The sequence below is a fragment of the Anoplophora glabripennis genome, unplaced genomic scaffold (genome assembly GCF_000390285.2).
Source record: "Anoplophora glabripennis isolate ALB-LARVAE unplaced genomic scaffold, Agla_2.0 scaffold907, whole genome shotgun sequence".
NCBI classification, from domain to species: Eukaryota; Metazoa; Arthropoda; class Insecta; order Coleoptera; family Cerambycidae; genus Anoplophora; species Anoplophora glabripennis.
Genome location: NW_019417139.1, coordinates 64,196 through 81,753, shown reverse-complemented (window position 1 = coordinate 81,753; position 17,558 = coordinate 64,196). Strand labels below are relative to the sequence as shown.

The following is a 17,558-nucleotide window of genomic DNA, read 5'->3' as shown; positions in this document are numbered from 1 at the left end:
AATACACAAACCGGAGGTCGATATCTTTTTTCGTTTTCAAGTTATTGCTAAAATAGTAAAGTTGTGCTAGAACATCCTCCTTTATTTAGTTTTCTAAATAACATTGATATAATCCAAGCCAAAATTAAATTGTAAAACTATACCAATCTTGATTTTAAAAAGAATTATTTATTTTAAAATTTTTGTGATAACTCCATTATTTTCATATTATTAATTCCAAATATGTAGTAGTTATAAGATTATTGTTTCCATAACGAAGGAGGCTTTGCCGTATGAAAATTATGTCAAACGATGTGACAGCTCTTGCTACGTGCAAAATTATAGTGTCATTCGTGTGAGAAAAGTACTTGGGTTCCATATGAAATTCCCAGGTCTCTAACTAATTCCCTGGGACTTATTTGGGGATTTACATGGACACAAGCCAACATAATAATATTATCTTCCGTTCTTGCACGGCGATATCTTCTTACAGAATGTAGTGGCGTCTGGATAAACGCTGAAATACTTCTTTGGAGCGTATTCTACGAGGGTATCGCAAAGCGTATTATTTTGAAGTTATAACGGCATTTTTCAAACATTGAAAATAAACTGCCAACATATCATACGCTTCCACATTCGTAAAAGGCATTTTCCTTGTTCACAAGTACTTTTCCAACACAAATAACACTAATTTTGCACGTAGCAAGAGCTGTCACATTTCGTTTGGCATAATTTTTCAGCTGTCTATTTTCATAGGGCATAGCCTGCCTCGTTGTGGAAAAAATAAACTTTATAACTACTCAGACATTTGGAATTAATAACATAATGAAACATTGCAGTTATCAAAAAAAAATTCAAAATAAAGCAATAACTCTTGTTAAGGACAATATTGGTATAGTTTTACAATTTAATTTTGGCTTGGATTATGTCAATGTTATTTAGAGAACTAAATAAAGGAGGATGTTCTAGCACAACCTCACTATTTTAGCAATAACTTGAAAACGAAAAAAGATATCGACCTCCGGTTTATGTATTTATTTTCCATAATGAATGGTCTATCAAGCCATGGTAAAAAACTTATATCGTTGCATTTAATTTTTTTAGTAAACGGAGACAATTACAAAACTTTTCTCATTAACATCGTCTACCGTTGCGCAGGAAAATTATTCCTATGTCATAAAAATAAATTTTGTTAATAGTTTTTTTAAAATGAGCCATCGTTTATTGAAATCGATTAAGGCATTTAGAAGTTATGACAATTTAAAAATTTCAAGATAGCGTCCTTCATACTGACCTTGCTATGGTAATAACAAAAAAAAGTTCATACATAACTTGTGAAGAGTTTAACAGTGTATCTAAAAAATGTATTTTCAACTTAGGTTATATAAGCGAAATTTCGAAAAACCGACAATTTTCTGTAACACTATAGCTGTTGCTCCCCCAAGCGGTGAAGTTACAAACTTGAAAATATTTTAAATCAATTTCTTTTGGTCGTATTTGTTAATAGATTTTTTACCTCATAATCGTAGCACGTCTAGTTTCCTATATACAGCCGCTCGATACCGTTAATGGATCACCCTGTATATCTAATATTAGTACTTAATGAGTCATAGCTTTCGCCAAATAACAAAATATAATTACACCTGCCATATTGTAAAAATTACATTAAGTCTATTAGTTAAAATACACAAACAATAACATTTTTTTTCCTTAACCCAGTGTTAAGGATTCTATAATCTTTCAAAGATGAGCAAAAGTTTTTGATCGATAGCTCAAGAACAGTGGAAAATACACAATTTCTTGAGATTTCGTATTTCACGATATATGCAATCTGCTGAGCCCTTCACCAATACACATAATTTTACGAGGCAGAGTAAAGGTCTGATACAACAAGTATTAGGGATTGGTTTCAAACTATCAGATATGATGAACCAGTGACTTTCAATGAACGGATCTTAGCAATGCTTATATTTGGTCAAATATTTCTTGCATTTTCAAACCGTGATCCTTATTGCAACGTAACTAGATTCGATCAATTATAATTACCGGTGTTCCTAGTGGGCGGTGGACTCCTCATATCCGGAGGCAGGGACTCATTTTCGATGTTCCATTTTTTCAAGCACTGCTTTTCGTGAATCTTGATAGAGTTGGAACCGAACATTTTCCCGCAGATGTAGCACTCCACACTGGGTGGCCGACGTCCAGAGGGAGTGGCTGGGCTGCTTTGAGACATTGGAATTGGGTTATTGGGTACTTGGAGCTCTGAGGAGGTCGTTTTTGGCTGGAATATTGCGTAGTTATAGACTTAGGCGGTGGTTATATTGGATACGAATTGGTACGAAGATTTGTTCATACGAAATGGTATACATTCTTATTATTTGTTGAGGTTGCATCGGATTGGATTCAATTTGTTCAATATTATTTCAGTGGCGATTACGAAATGTCAAATTAAAACTAATACATATATAGTTACATACAGAGTGTTCAAAAAGTTTGACAAAATTTGCAGGGTTTTGAGTGAGCAATCCAACGGTGACCTTGACGATGACCTTGAAGGTCATTTAGAGGTCAAGTTGAAAATTTTAAATGGAACCGTATACTTTTGACCCCGGAAATGGTAAGAGCGGAAAATTTTACGTTCGAATGTGACCATGACCATGACCTTCAAGGTCATTTAGAAGTCAAGTTGAAAATTTTAAATGGAACCGTATACTTTTGATCTCAGAAATGAAAAGAGCGAATATTGTGTCATTTATTAAAAATCGACTTGACCTGTAAACGACCTTGAAGGTCAGGGTCAAGGTCACATTCGAACGTAAAATTTTCCGCTCTTACCATTTCCGGGGTCAAAAGTATACGGTTTCATTTAAAATTTTCAACTTGACCTCTAAATGACCTTCAAGGTCATGGTCAAGGTCACCATTGGATTGGATGGGTCACTCAAAACCCTGCAACTTTTGTCCTAATAATTTTTTTGTTTGAGCAGTATTTTCTGAGATAGAGGAGGGTTCCAAACTTTTTGAACACCCTGTATAAGGTGGGAAATCTGAGAGGAGGTGGCAGACTGCGTGAAGATAAGACATTTTCATAGCACCATGTGTCCAATATCCCCTTCATTTCCTACAAGGTGACGCATGTGCACCTGAGAACCACATTTTCGTTTACAACTTTAGCATTATAATTATGCGAACGACAAGGTGATATCAGAGGGACAGTGGTGGATCTAGATGTATCATTTAATTGGGATCTCTATGAGAACCAACGCACTTGATCAGGGGGATTCAAAAAGTGATAGTAATGAACGCCGTCTGCAGCAAATTAAGACTACTACTTAAGATGATAATCAGAAAGGAAATAAAAATTAAGGTAAAATGATATACTCAATCTTATACTTGATTGAATTGGCGTTCTAAAGATGGTACAGGTACCAGGAAGTCCAGCTCAATAGTGCCGATTCCGATTTATGTTAAATATTTTTGATAAAATATGTATAGTGGTATATCTGGGTAGACTGTACTTTCTACTTACAACCTCAATTTTTGACAACGCAGTGATTTTGTTTTTCTTTCTTTGTGAACAGAATCGAGAGTGAAAATATATACAATAAATTTGGTACAATTAATTTTTATAGTCAATAATATTGAATAATAATCAATAATATATCCAAATACTGATAGTAAAATATAAAATGTAAAATCTAATACTGTACATTGACTGAACCAAGTGAAATATTGTAATATGGAGTTTACTAAAAAAATTCAACCCGACGTAACATAACATCCAATAAGAATGTGGGTAAGATATAACCTACAAAATATGTTATATCTTAATTGATTACTATTATTCAATGTCCATTGACACAAAACGTTGCTTTGTACCTACTGACAGACAGCGACCTACTAATCAAATGCAAATTGCTAGATCTCATCTTTGGTATACTAATGAGAACTGATAAGTTCGAAATCGGTCTAGATCCGCTGATTTTCCAGACTGTAATCCGCAGATCAAAACAACTTTAAAATTATTAATGTTTTTTTTTTAATTTCACAACTACGATTTCTTATTCGTTATAAGAAGTTGTATCAAATTGTATTTCTGTAGATATTTTTAAAACATTTTGTCGATTCTCTTGAAAATGGTTAGTCGAAATGAGACAAGAGACCGTATTTGTTTATTCCGTTTTTTATTTAATTTAGAAGACAGTATGGCTTTTGCGAAAAGTGATAATTGCAAAATTGTGTTGCAAACAATGAACTTGAATATCTTATCAATTTTTATACTAATCGAATACAGCTTTCAAAAGATATAAAGGAAAACATGGTGCTTTAGATGTACATTTGACTCTCTGCAGTTGAAGGATTTTAGGACCCATGCTATTACGAACTTTTCGTCTGAAAAGGTTTATCACCTCCACAAACATTTCCCCCTTATCCGCCTGTATGTGGTTACATTGTCTAGGCCCACTAATCTATGGAATATCTGAAACAACTCAGTTCCTACAAGCAACATAACATTTATGATAAATCAAGTATCAGTGAAAATAGATATGACTTATTAATTATTGTGTATCTGGTCATCAGAAGATCAGTTTAGAAATATCATAATGGGGAACAATTTTATTTTGCTTATGTCAACTATATGTTTAGATACATTATAATTTTTTATCCGCATAAGTTAAACATCGCTGTGATTTATTCCATGCACACGACATAAATATGTGTAGGTAATCCAAATATAAGTAGTTAAAATTGAACGCTGTCGTATAACGAATTCAAATCCAGCGTAACTGTCCCCTTCATACAAATAATCTGTTAAGATAATTTCCTATTAAAAGATTTTTGTACTAGTTCGCATCCATTTTTATCTCATGATAAATGTCTTTCGTACTTTTTGGTACTTGATTATCGCAAATGCCACATTCATACGAAATGATTCGATGAAAACGCTATAAAAACAGAGTAAACATGTTATGTAAATATATCCGATAAATATATCAGATAACATCTGATGGAACAACAATGTTTTTCTTTTCAGCTAGTAACAAATTTAAATGGCTCCTAATTAAATTAATAAAAATTAATAAAGGTAATAAATTTGTTGGTAAGGCATCAGTCCACCAAATATTCATTATGGTTTTTCTGATGAACTGGGTGGCTTTCGTTTTGGCAAAAATAGTACCTATTAGCAACTAATATCAGTTCAGAGTAACTCTAGTTGCTATTAGCTACTAATAGTTACTATTTTTGCCAAATCTAAATGCCCTCAGATGGAAGGGGAATCAGCTGTTGCCAAAAATGACACCGTCATTATGACATTTATTTCACTCCATTTATGTCATTTCGTATTAAGTATTAGTGCTTTCAAAAACTAATTTTACACCATTTTATTACATTAATAAGAAATATAAATAATTTACTTTTTAGTACTACTTTTGTTCTACGTTTCGCTATTTCAATCAAAACTGTTACCTCTGTTCCCGTTTCCCATTCTATTGAATTTTGACAATCAGCAGCCCCGACGTCATATATCCATTTGGTATACGTATTTATTTTAATGTGACATTTCCTTCAATTTCGTATCAACATTCGTAATCACCGCCTCAGGCAACGGTTACTTCGAATCGAATTTATATGAAAATCTATGGAAAATCTATTCCTTCGAAATGTTATATTGAAGTAGATAGAGCTTGACCAAATCCATCTTGTCTGCGAATTTCAGATAGGCAGAGATAATATGCTTATATGTAAATCAAACTTAAATATTTATTTACCAGACCTAAATAACACCTTTGTACTACTAAGGTCTCTAATGTAAACGCTCTTCTTGATCTGTGCATCTTGCGGACATAATGAGTTTGAAGATATTCACACTGCCTGCGCTCTGTCCTTACAAATTCCTACATATTTTTGATGCGATCAAAATAATTTGTTTCCGCGAGTTGCACGAACAACATGACCTTTATGGCAATTATTATGTATGAAAGACAGTCATCATGGGATTAAAATGTCACTAGTATCACAATATTTCGCAAATGAGATCGATCCTGCTTAAATTCAATTTTAACAGTAAAGTGAAAAACAAACATTTTTATATTCAGCTCAAGAATAATTTGTTACGAATTCGTATAATTAACAGAATTTCGTTCGAATTCATATCCAGTGTAATTCCTTCCTTAAATGAAATGTACCTATAAGAAAGTTACGTCAATGAATAAGTAATTAGTTTTGACATTGAGATCGACTGAATAGATACTAACAGTCTTAATTATTCTGAATGCTGATAGGTCAATTAAGAGATATCTCAAATAGTTGTTAATAATATTGTTCAAAATCTTACGTTGTTCTGTGGTGTCTTACAGCTCTTCTGATGAACCAACAACCGGTCCGGGTAGAACGTCCTTCCGCAATTTTGACATGGCACTAAGGTCGCCTGAAACATAATATATTAAATTGGCAGCCTTGCTTTGTAGCGGGTATAGTTGATATTAAAGAAGAATTTACTTGCAAGCTGAATAAAAATATAAATAAGAAAAATGGCGAAAATCCAAATTAGTATTGCTCATGTAGATACAGGGTTTCCTTTAATTCTAATGCCAAGCGTTTCTTGGTAAGAAATATAAAAGGTCACTTGGGGTCATACAAAACTGGGGGTCAATTATCACTACTTCTTGAGTCGCAAAAAAGCATTTTGAGTTGAACCCAAATGTAAATAAGTGGTCTGTTCAAGAACAATTTTGAAATAAGAAAAAATTGTAATTATTTAAGAAAAAAAGTACGGCTGTTTGCAATATGTAAGTGGACACTTTGAAAATCAGTGTTGTAATGTACGAAGTCTTTTTAGAAAATACCCGAATTTTATTTTTTAAACTTTGTTACTAATTTTATACATTATTGGTCCTCGTCTTCTTCAAGGTACTCCCCTCCCCTATTCACACACTTTTCTCAGCGGTGTTTCCATTTCGCGAAGCAGTACTGGATAGCTTCATTTGAAATGGCCTTTAAAGTCTGTGACGATGTTGCTGTGATATCATCAAAAGTCTGAAAACGGCGTCCTTTCTTAATTCCGGGAATAAGAAAAAATTACAAGAAACCATACCTGGCGAATAAAGAGGGTGAGGGAGGACAGTAATTCGATTTTTAGCACAAAACTATAACGAATTGACAAAGCTAACAATGAGTGTGCGGGGGCATCATGGTGCAAGAACCAAGAGTTGTCTCGCCACAACTCTTCGTCTCTTTTTGCAGATTTTTTCATGTAACCGTTGTAAAATGCCTTGACAATACACACAGTTCACTGTTTCACCTTGAGGCAAGAATTCAAAATGCATAATTCCATTAAACTCGAAAGAAATAGGCTCACTATTTCTTTCGACACTTTGACATTGGATCGAGACTGACGTGCTTTCTTGGGCCGTGGAGATCTTTTGCCAATCCATTGTGATGAATGAACTTTCGTCTCATTGTCGCAGTTGTAAACCCTACTTATGATCCTTTGAGCGAATATTCCATCGTCATTGGATTGTTTAAGGAGTTGCCGATAAACGTCCACACTATTTTCTTTCTGTTGGTCGTCGGTCATCGAACGAGGAATAAATTTTGCTGCAACTCGATGCATGTTCAATTTTTCAGTCAAGTTTTCATGGCATGACCCAGTTGAGATGCTAACCTCAGTTTAAGTCGAAGGTCTTCATGGTCGAGGATCTTTTACTACTGACTTATGACTACTTTTTTAAATTGTGAAGACCATTCGTAACGTTGTGCATCAGGAACATCATTTCCGTAAGCTTGTTACAAAAGTTGAAACGTTTCCGTGGAAGTTTTTCCCAGCTTCGCGCAAAATTTTACGTTGCATCGTTGTTCCAGAAAATCGCACATTTCAAAAATCGTCACTAACACTTAAACACATTGCACTCAAATAATATCACGAAAACTAAATAAGATATCAACAATCTAAGACCATGCAACGCAATGCTGCTAATTGCATATCGCTAAATATCCCTATTAGCGCGCAATTCAAAAAGTTCGGTTCTTTCTCAACGGCCCACGCAGTTGTAAGTAATTAAAAAAAAATAGTCTTAGAAAATATATTATTATGTAACAATTATAACTAAGAGTGAAACATCGAAAAAACTATGACGATCGAAATAAAGATTTTTTGCAATCCATCTTTTATGCCTTTGTAGTCGAAGTAAGGGACACTTTGTATGAATTACATTATCAAATTTTCTCAAATTACTTAAATTTAATAATCAAGCTTTCATTATATTTCTAAATATATCAGTATTGGCACTTTAAAGCTCGAACTGAACGTTGTTAGATTTTATTACATTTCTGCTTACTCAAACTATTTTTCCTTCTAATGCACACATGCTAGAGCAATTTGACAAATGCTTCAAACAAATAATTAACCTTGACCTTTGAAATATCCAGAAAGGGGGTAGGGGACATGCGACATTCGTTCAAGTTCGATTTCTAAGCCACAACAAAACTAGACAGAATATAAGGTACTAAGTGCTGCTCCATCAATCTTGTGGCTCTATTATTTATTCTATCGATTTCACCTCAAGTGTCTGAAATATAGATTCACGCTTTCCAACCGCTCATTAGGAGCGATAAAATCTCAATTGAACGGGATCGACACCGACAATTATTATCCTTCGGATAATACATAGCATAATGCAGAGGGTTTTCTAGAAAATTCAGCCGTCAATTCGAATATGTGAAAATAAGGATTTTAAGATCTGTGCTTATATAAGAATTATATTATTTTATGAAACAAAACGGATTGTGAATTAACTTGATTTGCAAATAAAAATGTGCCTAACTTTCGGGCTGGTTGCTGCGTAGTTAGCCCTATCGTCATGAATAAAGATTGGGTCATACGATCAGACATACACTGGTCCATGACGTTCTAGTGAGTGCTTGGTTTGAAGTCACTGACAATAACGTATAATGCTCCAGTTCTTGGTTTTTACATATAAGTCGGTAAGAAATTGCTATTCGAAAAACATCCCAAACAAACGAGCCTGGATAAGTTTCAGATTGTCATCATTAATCTGCGGTAAGTGGAACTAAATGATAACGCTACTGATGTAAATCTATTGGAAGAAGTAAGGGCTGTCACAGCACATGTATAAACAACTACTAAATCGTCTAAACCAAACCTGGCTAGAAAGAAATCCAGCCCATCAAAGAACTGCGGAAAATTTGCCATACTTCCTAAGGAAATGCAACAGTCATCTTAGACACAACAGAATATATGTCGTCAAGGTGGGGAAGTTACTACAGGACCTAGTGTATAAAATGTCTGCAATTCGAGCATAAAAGTTAATAATCATTGTAATTGCGCTGCACTGCAAAGTGAAATAAATAAAATCTATCGTTGGACTCGTCTGAATAAATTATATTTTAATATCAAAAAATGTTTCGTTATGACATATGCTAAGAAAAAACGTCCTATTGTTTATGAATATGAGATTAATAATATAGCACTGGCTAGGGTGGAAACAATGAGGGATCTCGGCATTGTCTTTGATTCGCAGCTTACGTTCAAGGATCATATATATATTCTATGACAAATACAGCCATGAAAATGTATGGTTTTGTTATACGCAATACTAAAGTATTTACTAATATAAGTGCTTTAAGGCAACTGTATATATCGTATGTTAGGCCACATTTAGAATATTGTTCAGTGATTTGGTCACCACATTATAATGTTTATATTAACTTGATTGAAAGAGTGCAAAATAAGGCTTTAAGATATTTGTATTATAAAGAGATTGGAATTTACGATTATATTCAAGAAAAGTCAATGTTAAGGAAAAAGTATGATCTTAAATTGCTTGAAAGTCGTAGAANGGATAAAAGCTGAAACGACACCTATCGCACGCCACTGGAAGAAGCCAATAAATGGTTTCTGCCATATTTATGCATCCTTTAAGCTAGTAAATCTGTCTGTTGAGTTTGATAAAGAAATATTAACTAATACCGGAGCTACAGGAAAAAATAGTTTATTATTTTTAAATTTCAACGCCCTGTATCTCGAAAATGAGCCGCTTTAGGACATATGTTTATTAAGTAAACTGCACTTATTATTGGATTTTTTACATACCATATCCGTTTGTAACACCTATTCATTAACACCCTGTATATATTCTATGACAAATACAGCCATGAAAATGTATGGTTTTGTTATACGCAATACCAAAGTACTTATTAATATAAGTGCCTTAAGGCAACTGTATATATCGTATGTTAGGCCACATTTAGAATATTGTTTAGTGATTTGGTCACCACATTATGATGTTTATATTAACTTGATTGAAAGAGTGCAAAATAAGGCTTTAAGATATTTGTCTTATAAAGAGAATGGAAGTTACGATTATATTCAAGAAAAGTCATTGTTAAGGGAAAAGTATGATCTTAAATTGCTTGAAAGTCGTAGAAAATGTAATCATGTCATATATTTGCATAAAATGATTAACAGTTCAGTTAAGGAAACTGGAGATTTTAGTAGCAAGATTAAGAAAATTCAACGTGGTCCAGAAGATTTCCAAGTCGAGTTTAGACGATTTGTTACTGTTTTCAAAAGGACAAAGAAGCTTTGAAGAGAAGATTATAATTGAAGGCTCATCTCAAAAAAGAGGTATGAGAACTTTTTAGACTTAAAGAATTGTGCACCAGATGGACCTTCTTCTCCTTTATGATCACTTTCATAAATAAACTGAAGGTTCATTTATACCTGAAATGAGGAAAAGGGAAACACTGCAGCGTCACAGGTCAGTGAAGCAAACCATGTATAGTCTTTCCGATCTCAATTGAAGACCAAAAAGCTAGGTAGTATGTACCAGGTCGTTACGCAGCAACTCGGCATTGAAATATTTGAAAAACTTGTCCCCATATTTATTTAGCCATACCCATATACAAATCTAACGAACTAAACGTGGAAGTGATAGAAATGTATACGCCCAATTGAAGAATGCGCGCACGGGCAAACGGCGCACAAACAGAGCCATACTGGGCGACCGGCCATAAATTTCAGTTATTGACAAATTGCCTAGCAGTGCAGTGTAGCAATGCAGAATTATTTTATTGTTGATTATTTTTATTTAATAACTTTTCTAACCTAAACTAACAACCTTTCATTCTTTCCTGGCAAGTATATGTTCATACCTTCCCAATGGTTCTTGCCGAGCACTAATTTAATGAAAATGTAAATGTTTTTTGATATGTCATAACCAAAATTTACCATCAATATAATAAAATTAAATAAAAAAATAAAAATAAATTAATATACGTTGTTGACCAAATGAACATATAATAGAAATTTTCTACACATTACTTATATGTATAAAAATTATTATTTTTTACTTTTAGCAGAAAACTTTTTTAGGGACGCCTATGAAACTCATTAAATTTTATTGCTAGGCGTTTTTATACATACAGACTATACCTAAACGTCATGGACCAATGAATACGGTAATTATAAATACCGACCAGAGAAAGTAATGTCCAGTTTCACAATTTCCTCTGAAAAAGGATAGGTGACCCTCGAAATGTCATTAGTCAAAAGTATAAACCTACGACCATTCAGTATCATCAAGAATAATGTTTTGTTTGCAATACTTTCACAATATTACTCCTTAAAAGAATAAAAAACAATCATATAAATAGGTTTTTAAAATCATTTCTTTCAGACACAGAAAAATATTATTTTTCAACTTTCGGAGCAGCAATTCGATATTTTCTTTTTTCCTCAAAATGCATTAACTTGGAATTAAATTAATATAATATGTAGAATTGAATGAACACTTCAAAAATCTAAATTCTTAACGATATACCTCTCTGTATCTACTGGTCCATGAACGAAAAATTAGAAGATATTCTTTTGTTGTTCCTTGTACCCTTATATTCTATACTAAATTAGATAAATAAAAAATATGCAATAAATAAATGTGATTTATGTTATTCCTACTTCCATAGCTAAAGATTTGTGGTATTTAATTTATTACTTATTTCTTTCAATTTTTAAGGGCTAATTTTTAATTTTTTTAAAATTATTTGTTAATAAAACCAAATTAGGATTTCATTACCATTACTAGTAATTGCTGAGATATTACCCAAAAATCGATTTTAAAAATTATTCGACGACCACAGAATAGATAATTTACAACAACAGATCTAGATAAATGATTTCAGAGTCAGAAATGTAATAATTCAACCCGTTTTTATGGCGATATGTGACATTTCGCTTAGGGGTGACAGTTTTATAGACAGACACTTTAAGAAATTAATCCGATCGTTCTACAAACTCTAAATACGGTTAGTTGTTACCCAATATTTTCTTGGAAAATATTGTGAAATCCATCACGGTCCTGTATTTACCTAGTGAATAATGTAACAAATACTTATAATACAATATTACAAACCTAAGACCTAATGTGCTTGTGGTGACGCACGAAATGTCTATTTTTAACTTCAAAAAAGCAGGTATCGAATGTGGTAATTGCACTTGATTTACATGGAAAAAACTAACCACTAACTGACTTACAGGTTCCACATATTGATATAATAAGCATTTAAATGGTTTCTGCAGGGTATTGAACCAGTTATAATTTAGTTAAGAAATTTCAAAGTACTGTTTTGTGCACGTAATTTGCCAGGTCTATTTTTCTGAACAAAATGAGTTAAAAATATAATAATACTAGGTACCTACATTGATTAATGAGTGTAAAATATAAAATAATTATGTGTATTATCAAGGGCATAAAGTGTATCTATTATTTACTATTCGGTTGATGTGCATTACACATAATGAATCGTTTTGAGAAAAGCGATACACATTTTACTTTTAGATATTCCTATATTTTCCCTTACAAATTCGTAGAATTCTGTCAAAATTATTCACGTTTATGCATGCTGGTTGACAATGAAGGAAAAAATTAATTGTTCTGTCATCCTCTTAAAGTATTCTGAAAGATTTAATACCAAAAATATCTACAGAGAAATACGAAAATATTAATTAAAAAGGTATTATAATTTATAAACATATTAAAAACCTTTACACCAGGATCTAGACATTCATAGCATATCAAAAACTGTGCCATGCTGTACTGTGTTAAGTTGACTATAGTAGTAATACATAGCCTCACACAAGAAGAATACAGACCTTTAATTGAAAGCTAGGCAATTGCACACTACTTAAGAATCAACTTGTAGTTTCGCTAAAAACATTTAAATATCATAACAAATTTGGTTCTCTGTCTCTTTACTAAGTCGACTGGATTTGTTAAAAGTGTTGTCATAGTTAGTTTTTCAAGTTATCGTTAGTTTCCGTTCAGTTTTGGTGAAAAATATTATTATATCCTTGAGACTACTCGTTTGGTTCCTATAAGGGATAAAAATAGAGAGGAACAATCGTTAAATATACAGGGTGTTCCTAAATAAGTGTCGCAACGGAAAACTGTAAATTCCTCTTGAAAAAAGAAACATTCTTTTCCTCTTCCATTTTTTTCTTCGGGCTTTCGTTTTTGAGATACACGGTGTCAAAATTTTATTTTTTTTTTAAATTTTTTGCCAATATCTTAGGAATCGTTTGAACAACAGGACTGAGTTTTTGTACACGCATTATCACTATTAATAGCTAATTTTTGACACACTTCTCGAATTTATTGAACATGCCAGTGGTGGAGATTTTGAGGTATCGTAAGGGTTTTTTCCTCCTAACTTTTACGCCACTGGAAAAATTGATATTTGACAGCAAATTCTGAAGCGCCAATGAATTTTACACAAAAAGAGTTCTCTTGGTTCATTGCCCTAAAGTCAACCGTTTTCAAGAAAAATGACTTTTTATGAACAAAAACAAACATGCTAACGTTTCGAAAATCTTTTGTCATTCAAAAGATAGATAGTAATAATTAACCATTTTAACGAAATTTAACAACATTTGCAACAAGTAGCTATTAATAGTGGTAATGTGTGTACAAAAGCTCAGTCCTGTAGTTCAAACGGTTCCTAAGATAATGGCAAAAATCTGAAAAAAAGTTTTGACACCGTGTATCTCGAAAACGAAAGCCCGGAGAGAAAAATGGAAGAGGAAAAAAATGTTTCTCTTTTCAAGAGGAATTTACACTTTTCCGTTGCGACACTTATTTAGGAACACCCTGTATAACCTCGTATATATTTGTACAAGGTGGACCATGGGAGCCGGAAGTTTTGAAAATGACGTATTTCCGAAAGTAACTGTATTTAATTAAAACAAAGTATAGCAATAACAAGATAATTGTGTGCCATTTTTATTTCTTAAAAATTATGCCTGCTAAATGGCCTCCTCTTCTCTCCATACACTCTTGAAGCCGAACGTTAAAATTCTGCATAACACGACGCAACATATCCACGGAATATTAGCAATTTCTTCCCGTATTTTCATTTTCAGCTCCCGAATATCTCGTGGTTTGTCAATGAACACCTTGTTTTTTAGATAGCCCCACAAAAAGTAGTCGCATGCTGTAAGATCTGGCGATCTTGGGGGCCACTCAATATCTCCATGTCTGGAGATAACACGACCTGGAAACAAACTTCGCACGGAATCCATTGATGCTCTTGCGGTATGTGAAGTAGCGCCATCTTACTGGAACCAGCTATTGTTCTGTGGAAACATGTTCAGTTGCTGTATAAGGAACTGATTAATCATGTCAGTATAGCGTGCAGCATTGACTGTTAAAGCATTTTCATTGTGATCCTCAAAAAAATAGGGATCTATTATTCCCATTGAAGATATTGCGCACCATACTGTTACCTTGGGGTTGTGTAACGGCTATTGATGAAGTTATTGTGGATTTTCCAAAGCCCAATAAAGGCTGTTTTGTTTATTGGTATAGCCAGATAAATGGAAATGTGCTTCATCAGACATCCATAAATTGTGAACGTCAATTTCCTGCTGCAGCATCGTTTCAGCAAAATGTAGGCGAACAGGAAGATCTGTTGGTTTCAATGCTTGGACAATCTAGATTTTGTAAGGATAAAAATTGAGATTCTTGTGTACAATTCTAAGAAAAGTAGTCCTTGATAAGCCCAAGGCCTGGCTTTGTTTTCGACTTGAATGTTTTGGACTGCGCTCTACAGATGCTCTAACGCGATGAATATTTTCAAGACTTCTGACACTTCTGTTTGGTCCTTACGTTTGACATTTTCAGCTGATCCAGTATCTTCAAATTTACGAACCCACTCCTTCATGGCATGGGGCATGGTCAGATGGAACACTCCCTTGACCAGCAATGTTGAAATTAATTCGAAATTGCCGCTGTGCTGCGACCACACAATCGTTATTTTTGTAGTAAGATTTAATCACAAAAGAACGTTGTTTGCCGGATCACTGTTTCATGATTACTAAATGGCATAAAATTACAGATAATTTGTCAAACAAATCCGCGGCAACCTATGCATAGTAATGAAATAATAACATTTTCAAAACTTCCCGCTCCCAAGGCCCACCTGTTATATTGTTATATTATACGTTAAAAAATAATAGAACTTTTTAAATTACGCGCTAAGAGAGATATTTACTGATATACAGTTGGCAGCATTGCGTTGCACACACTCCTATGTAACCACATGTACTTGTTGATATCTTATTTAGTTCAGGGCCCGAGAACTTATACTTGAAAAAATGGGGAAACTCTGGGAACCACGTGACTTGAGATGGATATACAAGTTGGGGAAAGAGGATTTTGTAGAATAAATTTTGACAATTCCAATTATGAATCATTTCATGTCATTCTTGTTTGTTTATTGTTTATTGTTGGTTAGGTTTGGCGAGTGTTGGTGTGTGTTTTATTTGTGTTTTTAGTGTGTTTTATTAGATATTTCATTCACATTTATTTATATAACATAATAATGTCTGATCATCATATAATCACATTTTTTTATTAATAATAAAATGTTTTGTTTTTTTTAATAAAAAATGTGATCAGAGGTAGGTAGTTTTTTTATGGATATCAACACAACGAAAAATTTAAAGTTGCATAATAAATCTCTATTACAAGAATTAATCAAAGATTGATTTAGTAAAATTATTTACTTGTAATATTTTTTTATTCACCGTGAAAGCTAATACAATATAGAAAGCACTGAAACTCTATAATCATTTTCACAAAGTTACAGTATCAAAATTATTTCTTATTTTAAGTAGGAAGACTATTAGAGCATTTAAAAGTGTCTTTAATGCTTGAGCGATTTTAATGCTTTTTATCAAATGTACTTATTTTCTCATGGTGACAAAAAAAATTATCTACGTGAAAATTATTTTACAAAATCAATTTCTGAGTGATCTGTGTAGGGTGAGATTTGTTATGTAATTTTAAATTTAGCGGCGGCAGAATACCTAAAACAAATATTGAGTAGGTAGGTATATAGTTGTAGAGCGTACAACTAGATGGCGCTTGCATCTTTTACTGGCTAAAGGTAATTTAACTCACTGTATTACCGATAATTCCTAGAAAAGGAAAGCAATAGAAGTTGGAGAAAGTGTCAACAGTTAGCGCTGTTAATGACCACGAAATTTGTTCAAGTTTCCTATCTATAGTATCATTTATCTAGGATTTAGTTTTCGTGATACTGTTATTAGTATGCAACATGTTTAAGTGTTAGTGACGATTTTTGGAACGACATTGCAATGATTAATAAATATCCAAAAAAAAAAACAATAGTTTTACCCCTATGGGAATACAATGAGACTTATGTCTCACTGGGAGACAATGCTATAATCAATCCCAAATCAAAGAGTGGCTTAACAGAAGAAAATTACCTGTGAAGCCTCCCAAGCCAGTTTGTTCCATTCATCTTTTGACATGGAATGGTCAGGTTTTGGAGGAGGTTTCCTCCGGAGGTGGGGCGGCAGACTAGCATTTTCTCGTTCCCATTTCTGCAAAATAAGAATTATTTTATAAAATACTTTGAAGACAAAGAAAAAATGTGAGAAAAAGTTTTAAAAAGGTTTGTGTTTTATATTTATTAATGCATAAATGAAGATAATAAATAGTATATAAAGTCATGGGGGGAGCAGGGGGTGTGCACAGCCCACCTCAGAAAAAAAAGATCCAATGATATTCTATATCGGTAAGTCGCTGACTACACCAAGCAAAAATACTAGCTATACGCGAATAAAGTAATCCTCTATGGCCCAGTGATCGTTGCATTCTTTCAATCAGATTTTATTGTCCACGTTCACATTGGCAGCAATGATTAACAATAGATGTTTTTGTTAAAATATTGAATTAAACTGGACTAGTAGTGCAAAATTAGGAGAACATTCTTAGACTTTGTGACCGAATGTGTATTCTTCGCAATTTTGAAGTTTCATTCATTTTTGTTTTATTAGGCTTATGGATTCTATTATGATGGGTATATATTTTAGTACGATGAGTCTGTCAATATAGAAGTACAATTGTAACTGACGAATATAGAACTAATATTACATTCTAACATATGTTTTTATTTATTTATTTATTTATTTATTTATTTATTTATTTATTTATTTATTTATTTATTTATTTATTTATTTATTTATTTATTTATTTA

General features: G+C 32.9%; 1 protein-coding gene across 2 annotated transcripts in view; it reads right to left on the bottom strand.

Moving 5' to 3' along the window:
* Positions 1-17,558, bottom strand: part of LOC108913016 (zinc finger protein 474-like) — a 129,713-nt gene that overhangs the window by 58,409 nt on the left and 53,746 nt on the right. For both annotated transcript variants that reach the window (XM_018718469.1, XM_018718470.1), the window contains exons 4-6: positions 16,786-16,902; positions 6,316-6,408; positions 2,026-2,260 (exon numbers count right to left, since the gene is read on the bottom strand). In XM_018718469.1, the coding sequence (XP_018573985.1) occupies positions 2,026-2,260; positions 6,316-6,408; positions 16,786-16,902 (445 nt within the window). The remainder of the gene's footprint in view (positions 1-2,025; positions 2,261-6,315; positions 6,409-16,785; positions 16,903-17,558) is intronic.